The sequence below is a fragment of the Lepus europaeus genome, chromosome 6 (genome assembly GCF_033115175.1).
Source record: "Lepus europaeus isolate LE1 chromosome 6, mLepTim1.pri, whole genome shotgun sequence".
NCBI classification, from domain to species: domain Eukaryota; kingdom Metazoa; phylum Chordata; class Mammalia; order Lagomorpha; family Leporidae; genus Lepus; species Lepus europaeus.
The window spans coordinates 1,065,079-1,077,395 of NC_084832.1; the positions used below are offsets into that span (position 1 = coordinate 1,065,079).

The following is a 12,317-nucleotide window of genomic DNA, read 5'->3' on the forward strand; positions in this document are numbered from 1 at the left end:
GTGAGTCACAATTTAATTCTTCCGAGCAGGTTAATGAATGATCAGTGAAACACTGCCGTTGGGTGATTCGTGTTGAACACAGCTACTACGCTTAGTAATTTAAAAATAAACTCCAGCATTGACGCCGTCAGCGACAGTCACACGTGTTAAGTGCACGTGAGGATTCTCGTGTCCCATGACGTGACGAGTGACAGATGGCAAAGCAGACACACCTTAGGGCGTTCAGACACAACATATGCATATTAAAATTCTTATTTATAAGGTAAAAAATAAAGCTATAGAAACTGATCTTTAGATTTTTCTCTGCAAAAGTAGACTCACGCCGTCTAGTGCTTGCGACCCGTTCTCTTAAAGCTTTGCCCAGACACAACCAGGACTGGCTCTCACCCCGCCGCTGGCTCAAAACCGAGACCGCGCCTGCCGGGGCCAATGGGGACTTCCAGAAGGAACACGGCCGTCAGACCAAGGACTTTGAGACAAAGCAGTGGCGCTCGTTCAACACTGGACTTGGCCTTGGGCTGAAGAGGAGGCTGGGCGCTCCCTGGACCGACGCAGCCGGGGGTGCCCTGTGGGCGGAGGCTGTGGTGCTGTGGTTCCCCCACAAGCCCGGCACAGTCAGACACACCTGTGGACCAGGAAGGGGAGCAAGCCTCTGCCCAGGCTGCCCGGGAGTCCCTGGGTGCAGGACCTCCTTGCGGCCACCTGGGCTCGCGCAGGGGTGGCCCTGAAGGGGCCGCACAGTCCAGGACAGGGCCCAGGGCCTGCTTGGCAAAGCCCTGCCGTCTGTGCCAGGAGGAGCCTCTTCGCCCCACGGAGGTGTGTGTGCGACGTACGCCCGTGCACGGCCACGGAGCTGTCCCTGCCCAGGCCCGGCCTGGAACGGGGCAGAGCGTGTGGCGCACCAGGAGGGAGTGGAGGCATGTCTGGCGTGTGCACACACGTGAGCGCTTGCACACGCACATGGCTGTGCGGAGCACAGGTTCCCATGGTCACCGTGCAGCAGCAGGGGAGGGCGCGTCGCTGCCAGTCCCGTGGGAAAGGTTGCCCCGTGCGTCCCGGGTTGTCAGGCACAGCTGTCGGCTTGTTCCACTGCAGGGCGCGGAGCTGGAGTGGCTCTCACACCGACACGCACACGTCCGGAGCCGGCCAGCCGGGGCCGGGGCCGGCAGGCAGGGGCCGCGTGGCTTTAAGGCTCAAGGACGGAAACCAAAACAACAGAAAAGCAGACGAGATCGGGACATGCGGTGAATCCTGGCTGCCAGCACGGAGGTGGCGTGGGGCAGTCCAAGTGCAAAGCCACTCTGGAGCCTGGGCCGGAACGCAGTGCAGAGAGGCCAGAACGTCACCAACTTAACAGGCGGAAGCTTTAAAAGATACTTCAGAAACCACAGACCCCGACCAACAAAGGAGGAAAAGATATAAATAGCTAGGAAAATACTTCAGTGCAAAGGCAATTTCAGAAGTTCTAAAAAAATACATTACAAATAATTTGTTAACTAAACAGGAATCTCTCCCCACGGGCGTCACACTTGTGTCTGTGTTGGGTGTTGAAAAAGGGGCGGTAAAAATGCACAGGCCACTGTGCGGCTGGCACGCACTGGGCCATGGAGCGGGGGGCTGCACGCGGGGAGGGCACTGCGGGCAGGGCGGGCGCCCCCCGTCTTTGGTTTGGTGCTCACCCCCATCCCACGCGGACCTCCTCGCCCCTGCCCCACGCACACACTTGACAGGGGCCACTATGCCCAACTCCCGGCTGCCACACGATCGACTGTGAGACCTGCACTTCAAGAACACCCCAGGAAGCACCTGGGACCCCCGGCGCGCTGCACCCCCGAGGCATCGTGGCACACCATCGCTAGGAACACTCGGGCTGCCTCCGGTCACCCAGCAGGAGCAATGGTTCCAAGCACAGAAGCCCCATGAAGGAAGCCCAGACAACACCCCAAGACCACCAGGGCGAGACCTTGGGACGCTCTGGCCGCCACAGCCTGCTGGACACAGCCAGAGACCACCTCTGCCCCAGGGGCCATGTCTCTGGCCACGCACCCACACCCAGACTGCCCCCACACCCGTGAAACCTCTTCCTCTAACAGTGGCTGGGCCTGGCAGAGGAGGGCCCCAGCACCCTCTCGTCCAGACAGGAAGGGGAGCTCTCAGGAAACGGGGGCCGCCCCTCACAGTATCTCCGCACGAGCAGCCGGGGCCTGGCCTGTGAGGAACCCGCTCAGCACTGGGGGGTGGAGGCGGCAAGGCCGGGCGTGGGCCGGGGAAGTGGACCAGGCCACTCAGGGCCTGACGTGGCCGTTCCCAGACCGGGCGTCAGGGGACTTCTTCATGCCACTGTGCCCCCCAGGTGCCCACTGCAGGGCACAGTCCCTGGACAGCTCTGCTCTTCGAGTGACACACGGGATAACAGGAGGCTGACGACGCGGGGCATGGGCACGGGCACCCGCCTCGCGCCTGCGGTGCACACAGAATGTCCTTCCTCCCAGTCCAGCTGGACGCTCGGGGCCACCAGGCCCCACGGGTGACGACGGCAGTGCTGGCCCAGTCCATGGCGTGCTGGGAGCCCCTGCTCGCCTCCCTGGGCCCTGGGAGCACAGCTCTCAGGGGCGGGGTGGGGACGGCCATCACACCGGTGTCCCCGGCCTGGATGTGCGGCGGCCGTGTCTCCAGCTGGAGTAGCAGCAGCCGCGGGGAAGAGCGAGGCCAGGTGCGAGCACGCAGTACTCCTGGCTCCTGTAGACAGCACGTGTCGTCCTCACGGCCAGGGCACCGGGGCTCCGGCGGCCTGGGCTCTGCAGAGGCTCGAGAGGGGTGAATCCGGGAATGCCGTCCCAACACCACACGCTCGCGTTCTGCCAAGGGAACCAGGCCACACTTCAGTCTCAGGCACCTCCATGAGGAGCCTCCCACTGCCGCCTGGGCCCCTGCAAGGTGTGCCGGCCACCGCTGCCCCCCCGCACTGCCAGTGCCAGCCTCACACGCAGGGCGGGTGAGAGGGCCAATCCCTGGGCGCTGAGACAAACGCCTTCACTTTGGGATCCAGAGGGACCGCCCCACCTCCCGGGCCTCCCCCGTCACTGTCACGCAGGCAGGGAAGACATGACAGTGCCCACCTACCACCTGGGGAGCACAGGTCAGCGTGCCGCTCCCAGGACGGGGCTGGTGTCCCGCTCAGGACCCCTCAGCCTACCGTGGCCTGACAGATGTGGCCGGGACGGCGTCCCGTGAGCAGGTACAGAAATACTGGCCGTCTGAACCAGGCAGGGCGCGGACCGTAGACCAGGGCCAGGCGAGGCCACTCTACACAGGGGGCCGCGGGGCAGTGCCTGGCCCACCAGGACAGCCGCTGCCATCACAGCCTGGGAGCCGTCCCGGCCCAGCCGGCAGATGGCGGGGTGCGCCCGAGTGAGTACCTGCTAGCCCGGGGTTGGCATGAGCGGCAGCATCCTCCAGGGCTGTGGAAGGCGCCGTCCGGGCAGGCCTTCCTGTGGGGCTGTCTCCGCCCCCGGGCCAGTGCGGAGCCAGCTGGGCTGCAGCAAGCAAGCGTGCTCGTGTGTGTGCGGTCAGCTCGCTCTCGGGCCTGGCACTTACCTGGCACAGCAAGTGTGTGTGTGTGTGTGCAAGGGGCGCTCCTCTCCACAGTGAGCCTTCTGCTCTCAAAACCAGCACACCACAGCAAAACTTTGGAGGAAGAACGCACGGTCTCAAAGTCACAGCACACTGGCCGAGCCCCAGCAGGCAGCGGCCGCACCGTTACCTAGCGTGGAGCTAACGGCGCCTCGGCCGCGGGAGGAGGTCCTTCAGCAGGGGCCTGTCGCTGGGCGCGGCGCTGACCGGTGCCTTGTGGGCCGCGCTCTTCTGCAAGGGCGAGGAAGAACACTGAGCCGGCTGCCGGGGGCGGCCCCGCCGTGGGGAGCTGTCGGGCCAGCAGCAGGCCCCGCCCGGGTCAGCTCTGGCTGCCCCCAGGCCTGTGACCAGCAGAGGCCGTCAGTGAGCTGCCAGGGCGGCCTGGGATGGAAGGGTGCTCTGGGCCTCGGCGGGGGGAAGACTCCCCCTCGTCGGGCTGGTGGGGAACCTGAGAGCTCACGGGACAGGTCACTGCCCTGTGCGAGAGGCAGACGTCCGAGGTCCCCGGCCCCGACGTGGGCGGCAGCACACGAGGCCCTTCCGGAGCCCTACACCTACACGTGGGAGCCTGGAGAGCCTTGAGTGGCCGTGGGGGTGGGGGGCTTCTGCCCGGATGTGCACCCTGGTTCTGGCGGGGACGGCTGAGCTAAGGCCTGGGGCCCAGTGTGAAAACACGAGGCTTTCCGGGCCCGCCCGTCCGGTGCCTAGTGACAAGGAGCAGGGAGCTGGAGAGCCACAGGATCGGCGAGCAGAGCGAGAGGGAGGCCCCCATCGCAGGGCTGATGGGGGCGGCACCAGGCGGCTGTGCGGGCAGAGGCAGAGGTGTGAGTGCACGTTAACGGCGCACAGCCCTGGTGCCTGTGGCGCATTTACAGGAACAAGATGAGAAAGAACACGCTGGAAGTCCAATGTGCCCCCGGGAGGACTTGGGATGTGCTCATTCCTCCAAAGTTTTGCGCTGTCCAGGTGGCTCTGTGGTCAGCCAGGGCGGCTGTGTGTCCCGCGGGTGCAGGCGTGTGCGGGCAGCAGGTGCGGGCTGGGACGGGTGTGGGCGCCGCCCGCTGCCGAGGGGACCGCAGTGCCGCCTTCTCCGAGCTGCGCCCTAGGCCCGCTGGTTTGCTGCCCAGCCCAGCCCACCGGCTCAGACCCCTTCAGCGGTCCGCCCGAGATGCAGCTGCTCAGTAGACGGCGGGCTGAAGTTATGCCGCAACTCTGACGGCCCCCAAGTCCCTGACCTTAGAAAGTGTGCCACCCTTAATTCAAAAAAGCGCTTAAAATGCACGGCCGTCCGCAGGCGACCGAAGGGGCCAACGCCTTTGTTTAATGAGCGTTTTTCTGTTAACAAGCACATCGCTGAAGGATGCCGGCCAAGCAGGCGTGGCGCAGCGCCAGGGACGGAGCACGGCGCGGGCAGAGCTCCACCTAGGGAACCCTCAGGCCACATCTGGGTGCCACACCGCTGAGTCAGTGTCTGGCCACAGCCGGCGGCACGCTGGGGTCCTCGCCTGGGGCTTCGTCCTGGCTGTGCTCAGTCTCCCCACCTGCGGGCGGCTCACGGGCACGCGCGGGCTGTGGGGAGGAGGCGGCACTGGGCCACCTGCAGGCGGCTCACGGGCGCGCGCGGGCTGCGGGGAGGAGGCGGCACTGGGTAACTTTGCTCCATGGCCTGTGAGCTGCAGGCGCCCACGCCTCCACATGTGCGGAAGGAACAGAGCGATGACACACGTGGCTTCACCGTGCCATGGTGCTCAGCTGCCCGAGGGCCTCCCCAGTCAGGGCTGACGCTCACTGAGTCCCGAGAGGGGAGCACGGGGGGCACAGGGGCACGTGCACCGGCCACCCGCAGGGTGTGGCCCTGCTGCCAGCGACCACCACCGTCCCGAGAGGAAGGAAGGCAGAGGGGCGTCACCTGTTCATCAGAAACTCAGACTGCTGGAGGTCTGAGAGAGCATAAAGACGGTAGGCTGCTCGGCAGAAAGGCACTGGTTCTTAGTCTGCCGGTCCCGCAGCCGGCCGCGCACCGACGTGTGCACAGCGCAGGTTATTTAGGCAAAGCAGGTCGGAAGACAAGAGAGCGAGGCAGGGAGAGAAACAAGAGAAGGTGGTGAGTTGGTTAAAGGCTGACACACCCCGGGCGCGTGGCCGCGGCCACCAGAGCCTGACCTGGCTCCAGGCCCTGCCTGCCTCGCTTCCTGAGGCGACTCCGCCTGTGCCCGACGCTGCGGCTCTGCTCGGTGTTCAACAGGGCCGGCCTCCTGGGGGCACGGGGTCAAGAGCGGCAGCAGCAGGGGCCTCTCAGAGGGGCAGGGAGGGCCCTCACCCCTTCGGGACGGCTTCCCACTGGGCGCCAGGCCCTCCGGGAGGGGCAGGGAGGGCCCTCACCCCTTCGGGACGGCTTCCCACTGGGCGCCAGGCCCTCCGGGAGGGGCAGGAGGGCCCTCACCCCTTCGGGACGGCTTCCCACTGGGCGCCAGGCCCTCCGGGAGGGGCAGGACGGCCCGCACTCCTTCGGGACGGCCTCCCACAGGGCGCCAGGTCCCCGGGAGGGGCAGGAGGGCCCTCACCCCTTCAGGACGGCCTCCCACAGGGTGCCAGGTCCCCGGGAGGGGCAGGAGGGCCCTCACCCCTTCGGGACGGCTTCCCACTGGGCGCCAGGTCCCCGGGAGGGGCAGGAGGGCCCTCACCCCTTCGGGACGGCTTCCCACTGGGCGCCAAGCCCTCCGGGAGGGGCAGGACGGCCCTCACCTCCTTTGGGACGGCCTCCCACAGGGTGCCAGGTCCCCCGGGAGGGGCAGGAGGGCCCTCACTCCTTCGGGACGGCCTCCCACAGGGTGCCAGGTCCCCGGGAGGGGCAGGACGGTCCTCACCTCCTTCGGGACGGCCTCCCACAGGGTACCAGGTCCCCGGGAGGGGCAGGAGGGCCCTCACTTCTTTGGGACGGCCTCCCACAGGGTGCCAGGTCCCCCGGGAGGGGCAGGAGGGCCCTCACTCCTTCGGGACGGCCTCCCACAGGGTGCCAGGCCCCCTGGGACACTGCACATGCTCTGCCAGGAGTCCTCGCAGAAGCCGGCACCGCTTGCAGAGCTGAGCTCTACCTGCCCAGGTGCGCCTGACGTCTGTCAACGCTGCAGGCTGGGTGGGACACCCCCACAATGCACCCAGCCCCTCCCAGGGTCAAACCCTACTCTGCCCCGTGTGCCCTGTGCATGGTGTTGTGAACACACGTGTCTGCACGTGGACCTTGTGCACAGGGCTCCATCGGGGCCCCCTCTGCCACGCGGAGCAGGGCTCGGGCTGCCCGGGTGAGGGGAGAGCAGGGCTGGCTCACGGGGGCTGTGGAGCCCTCATGAAGTGCTGGCAGCAGCGGAGGCCTGCCCCCAGACTCCCCAGCCTGCCGCGTCCCTGAGGGAACCATGAGGGCTCCTCCAGCAGAGACCCTCGCTCTGCTGCCCGGGGTGCTGCCGCTCCTGCACCTGCGATGTCACAGAGCGAGCCGGTGCGCGCCGGGGGCGTCTGTCACACAGCGGCGCTCCTCCTCTGAGCGTGTGGACTCTGACATCAGGACCGCAGAGGGGGCAGGGGACAGAGTCCTGGGAGCTGGTGGCCTTGGGCTGGCCATGTCCACTCAGCACGAATGTTCTCTGAGACCTTTCAAACCGGCCCCACTCCGACTGTTGGGAGACTGAGCCGCGGGAGGTGGCCAGCCTGCACCCTGGGCTCAGCAGCCTCCCGGCCGCCAGCTCCAGCCTCGTCCACTCGTGGTCCCTCAGCGCCTCCCTGGGCTCTGCTACCTCACAGAATGACCAGAAGTTCCTGGGCTGGAGGCGGAAACCCTGCATTTTTAATACATCCCAGAGACTGTGACCCCGGCTACCCCAGGCCACAGGCGAGACCCTTACCAACTACCCTAATGGACGGTCAGGTTCCTGCTGAAACAGGACGGGAGAGGTGGGGTGGGGGTTGGCTACCTCCTCCAGGCCCCACAGCCCAGAGGCCAGAGCCGTGGCTGCTCCTGTGGTTCAGGGACACAGGCCCAGTCCCACCCGCACGGGCGGCTGCCTCACAGGTGCCGCTGGCCCCTGACCCCGGCCATCGAGGGAGTGTGGAAAACAGCAGCCCTCCTCACACGCGGCCCTGCCAGACACTGGGGTTTGGATCAGTTCACCGCCCCGAGGCTCTGCCGCCTCCCCCGAGTCACTCGTCTGTAACAATCGCCCAGGTTTACGTAAACAACTTCTCCCGCGTGAGTCTCTGTTCTGACTCCTTTCTAACCTCAGCTGACTGGGTCGAGTTCCGCCAACCCAGCGCTACACTCCGGCCCATCGTGGCAGGCAGGCCTCGGTCGCGCGTGCCGAGGAGGCTCTCGGAAGCCCGAGCCTCCCACGCCCCCTCCCAGCCCGGCGCATGCGTGGTGGCTCCGTACCTGGATCCTCTCTGTGGCCGTGGGCCACAGCTGCCGGCACAGGACCTTCTTCAGGACGTCGGGGAGCAGGCCGACGGTGACGAGCAGCACCACGGCCAGCCAGGCGGGCCCGCTGCACAGCATGTGCAGGAACACGTAGTACATCCGCTGGTAGCTGAGGAACGGCCTGCAGGCGGGGGGACGCTGTCGGGAGCGGCGCCGCAGCCTCTCCCCTTCTCTGCCGTCACAGGCCACTCCGGGGTGTCTGCGCACGTCCCCGGCTGCCACGGGGCGGGCCCTTGGGCCTGCCTGCTCCGCGTTTACTGCTCAACCATGGGCGGGAGAAGCCCCTCCACGAGTGGGAAGAGGAGGACGACGGCCTCATGGGGACGCAGGAGCCTGGGCAGCACACAGGCACGGATGGCCTTGCTGCCTGGGGTCACAGCCCCCGCGGCTGCTGGCACGGGGAGACGCACCGGCCTGACGCTGCCGTAAGATACGGCACAAGCTGACTTCCTGCACGTTTATGCCTCAGACGCTACGCCCCTCGGAGGAGCTGGAGGGACCCGGGTCTAATGGCGGGGGCTGGAGCACAGTCACACAGCACCATGGGCCGGAGGCATGGGCCTCCAGGAACACACGGCCACAGGGGTGCGGGGACAACAGTGAGGGAGGCAGGCCTGCAGCAAGGTGTGTTGTGGCAGAGGCTCCCAGGGCCCGCTGGGGGAAGGCTGGGGCTCCTGACTGCGGGACGGTGCACGGGTCTGCCTGGGCGCACCAGAAGCCCTGGGGCCACAGCGCTGCAGCCCTAGGGGCTGGAGGAGCTGGGCTGCAATGTCTTGCACAGCCCTAGCCTCTGGGCAGGGCTGCTGGGAACACCGAGCATGCTCTGCACCCCCAGGGCTCGAGGACCCTGCACCACGTCCTGTGGCCACTAGGGGTCGCCAGCCGAGCAGGGTGTCAGGAGGGCCCAGGACACAGGCCAGCCTGCCAGGGAAGGGCACCTGTCCAGGTCCAGCCCTGAGTCCCAGCCCTGTCAGGAATCCCTGTCCCACAGGCAGGCTTCAGAACACGAACCACGCCTGGGGACAGCTGCATCCCCGGAGGGCACCTGCGCCCCTCAAGCCCAAGCAGGTGTCTTCGTGTTGGCGGATGAAGGAGGCCGACTGACCCTCACGATGGTGCCGAGATGGGGCTGAGGGAGTCGGGGCCTTGGGAGAACGCTGACTACCTGAGTTCAGGTTCCCCCTGGCTGCTCTCGCTCCTCTGCACCCACCGGTGACAGGGTCACCCCAAACCCCAGGCTGGCGTAAAGCTATCCTTTTCCAGAGAGGGGAGAGGTAACCAAGGCAGAAGCTCAGGGCTTGGCCACAACCAGCGAGGCCGCACGGACCCGGGGGACAAAGCGATGACGACACAGCACGCCCATGCCTACCAGATGATCCCTCCCCAGAGCAGGGAGAAGACGACGTAGAAGAGCAGCGAGCCCCAGATGACGAAGTGGTTGACCCAGGTCCAGTAGTGTGTGTCCAACGCCAGCTGCGAGGGAGGGTGGCGTGCGGGCTGTCAGGCGGGCTCGGGGAGAGAGCACAGCACGCCAGCCCAACACCCCGCACACAGCCCCCGGCCCAACACCCCACACACAGCACACCAGCCTGACACCCCGCACACAGGACACCAGCCCAACACCCCGCACACAGCACACCAGCCTGATACCCCGCACACAGCCCCCCAGCCCAACACCCCACACATAGTCCCCCAGCCCAACACCCCGCACACAGCCCCCTGGCCCAACACCCGCACACAGCACACCAGCCTGACACCCCGCACACAGTACACCAGCCCGACACCCCGCACATAGTCCCCCAGCCCAACACCCCCCACACAGCCCCCCGGCCCGACACCCCCCACACAGCCCCCTGGCCCAACACCCGCACACAGCACACCAGCCTGACACCCCGCACACAGTACACCAGCCCGACACCCCACGCACAGCCCCCTGGCTCAACACCCTGCACACAGCCCCCCAGCCGAACACTCCACACACAGCACACCAGCCCAACACCCCACACACAGCACACCAGCCCGACACCCCGCATACAGCACACCAGCCCGACACCCCGCACATAGCACACCAGCCCAACACCCCACACACAGCACGCCAGCCTGACACCCCGCACAAGCCCCCTGGCCCAACACCCGCACACAGCACACCAGCCTGACACCCCACACACAGCCCCCCGGCCCGACACCCCGCACACAGCCCCCCAGCCCAACACCCCACACATAGTCCCCCAGCCCAACACCCCACACACAGCCCCCTGGCCCAACACCCGCACACAGCACACCAGCCTGACACCCCGCACACAGTACACCAGCCCGACACCCCACGCACAGCCCCCTGGCTCAACACCCTGCACACAGCCCCCCAGCCGAACACTCCACACACAGCACACCAGCCCAACACCCCACACACAGCACACCAGCCCGACACCCCGCATATAGCCCCCCAGCCCGACACCCCGCACATAGCACACCAGCCCAACACCCCACACACAGCACGCCAGCCTGACACCCCGCACAAGCCCCCCGGCCCAACACCCTACACACAGCACACCAGCCTGATACCCCGCACACAGGACACCAGCCCGACACCCTACACACAGCACGCCAGCCCAACACCCCGCACACAGCCCCCCGGCCCAACACCCTACACACAGCACACCAGCCTGATACCCCGCACACAGGACACCAGCCCAACACCCCACACATAGTCCCCCAGCCCAACACCCCCCACACAGCCCCCTGGCCCAACACCCGCACACAGCACACCAGCCCGACACCCCACGCACAGCCCCCTGGCTCAACACCCTGCACACAGCCCCCCAGCCGAACACTCCACACACAGCACACCAGCCCAACACCCCGCACACAGCACACCAGCCCGACACCCCGCACACAACCCCCCGGCCTGACACCCCGCACACAGCACACTAGTCTGACACCTCGCACACAGCACACCAGCCCGACACCCCGCACATAGCCCCCCAGCCCGACACCCCGCACATAGCCCCCCAGCCCGACACCCCGCACACAGCACACCAGCCTGCCGGCCCAACACCCTGCACACAGCACACCAGCCCGACACCCCACACACAGCCCCCCGGCCCGACACCCTGCACACAGCCCCCCAGCCCAACACCCCACACACAGCCCCCCGGCCCGACACCCTGCACACAGCCCCCCAGCCCAACACCCCACACACAGCCCCCCGGCCCAACACCCCACACACAGCACCCCAGCCCAACACCCCGCACACAGCCCCCCAGCTCGACACCCCCACGGACGCTTCAGCAGAAGCCGGCACCCAGGCCCTGGCCGTGCACGTCTCTCGGGGAGGGTCGGGCAGCTGAGCAAGGTGCTCGCTAGGCGATGACCCTGAAGGACATTTTGTCATGACTGTTCCACAGACTGTCTGTGGACTCTCATGTCGATATTCTCTGTGGAACTGGATCTATTTTCCAAAATGCACGAGTCAGTTGCGATTAAAACTGCGGTTACGCCAAGGGTGCGGCTGTGGGCCTGCAGGCTCCCACCCTGACTGTCGCCCCGTGCAGCTCTGGAGACCTGCGCGCCCAGCTCCAGCAGTGGGGAGAGGACCAGGGAAGCCCAGGGCTGCGCACGGGCCGTCCGGCTCCGTGGGCTGTGGCTCGGGGCTCAGAGCCGCAGCACCCGAGGGGACTCACCTTGAGCGTGACTGTAAACACCATCACGGTGAACACCAGCGTCCCGAAGGTCCAGTTTCCAAATATCTGGGGGGAAAGGGTCCAGGACAGCGCCTGTGTCCACGCAGCCTTCCTCTCACGCACGCACACTCACACCAGCTTTAGCCACGTCAGCCCCGAAGACCGGAGCCCACGCAGACCACACCCGAGCACGCACGGCCCCCACCCTGCTGCCCCCAGACGCCGGTGATGGGGACTGCTGACAGAGACGACTCCTCCGAATGTTCCCTTCCCTCACAAGCCCCGCCCACCACCCCTGCAGACACCCTCCCCCACCTCACACTGAGAGCAGGGCAGCGTCAAGAGTGAAGGTGACCCACGCGACAGACACCCGGGACGCCGTCCCCACGTACAGCAGACACAGGGGATGCTGTCCCCACACGTGACAGACACCTGGGACACCAACCCCACATACAACAGACATGTGGGATGCCGTCCCCACACGTGACAGACAAGCGGGGTGCTATCCCCACACGTGACAGACACCCGGGACGCTG

At 66.6% G+C, this 12,317-nt stretch overlaps 1 protein-coding gene across 3 annotated transcripts in view; it reads right to left on the reverse strand.

Annotated features, from left to right (window-relative positions):
- ATP11A (ATPase phospholipid transporting 11A) overlaps positions 1–12,317 on the reverse strand; it is a 123,386-nt gene continuing 111,069 nt past the window's right edge. The window contains exons 26-30 of one of the 3 annotated variants that reach the window (XM_062193926.1): positions 11,782–11,847; positions 9,471–9,574; positions 8,057–8,222; positions 5,543–5,627; positions 2,772–2,858 (exon numbers count right to left, since the gene is read on the reverse strand). In XM_062193926.1, the coding sequence (XP_062049910.1) occupies positions 5,550–5,627; positions 8,057–8,222; positions 9,471–9,574; positions 11,782–11,847 (414 nt within the window). In that variant the 3' untranslated portion in view covers positions 2,772–2,858; positions 5,543–5,549. Of the gene's footprint in view, positions 2,859–3,763; positions 3,865–5,542; positions 5,628–8,056; positions 8,223–9,470; positions 9,575–11,781; positions 11,848–12,317 lie in introns of all 3 variants that reach the window. The other 2 variants (XM_062193925.1, XM_062193924.1) reach the window with 2 other exon arrangements.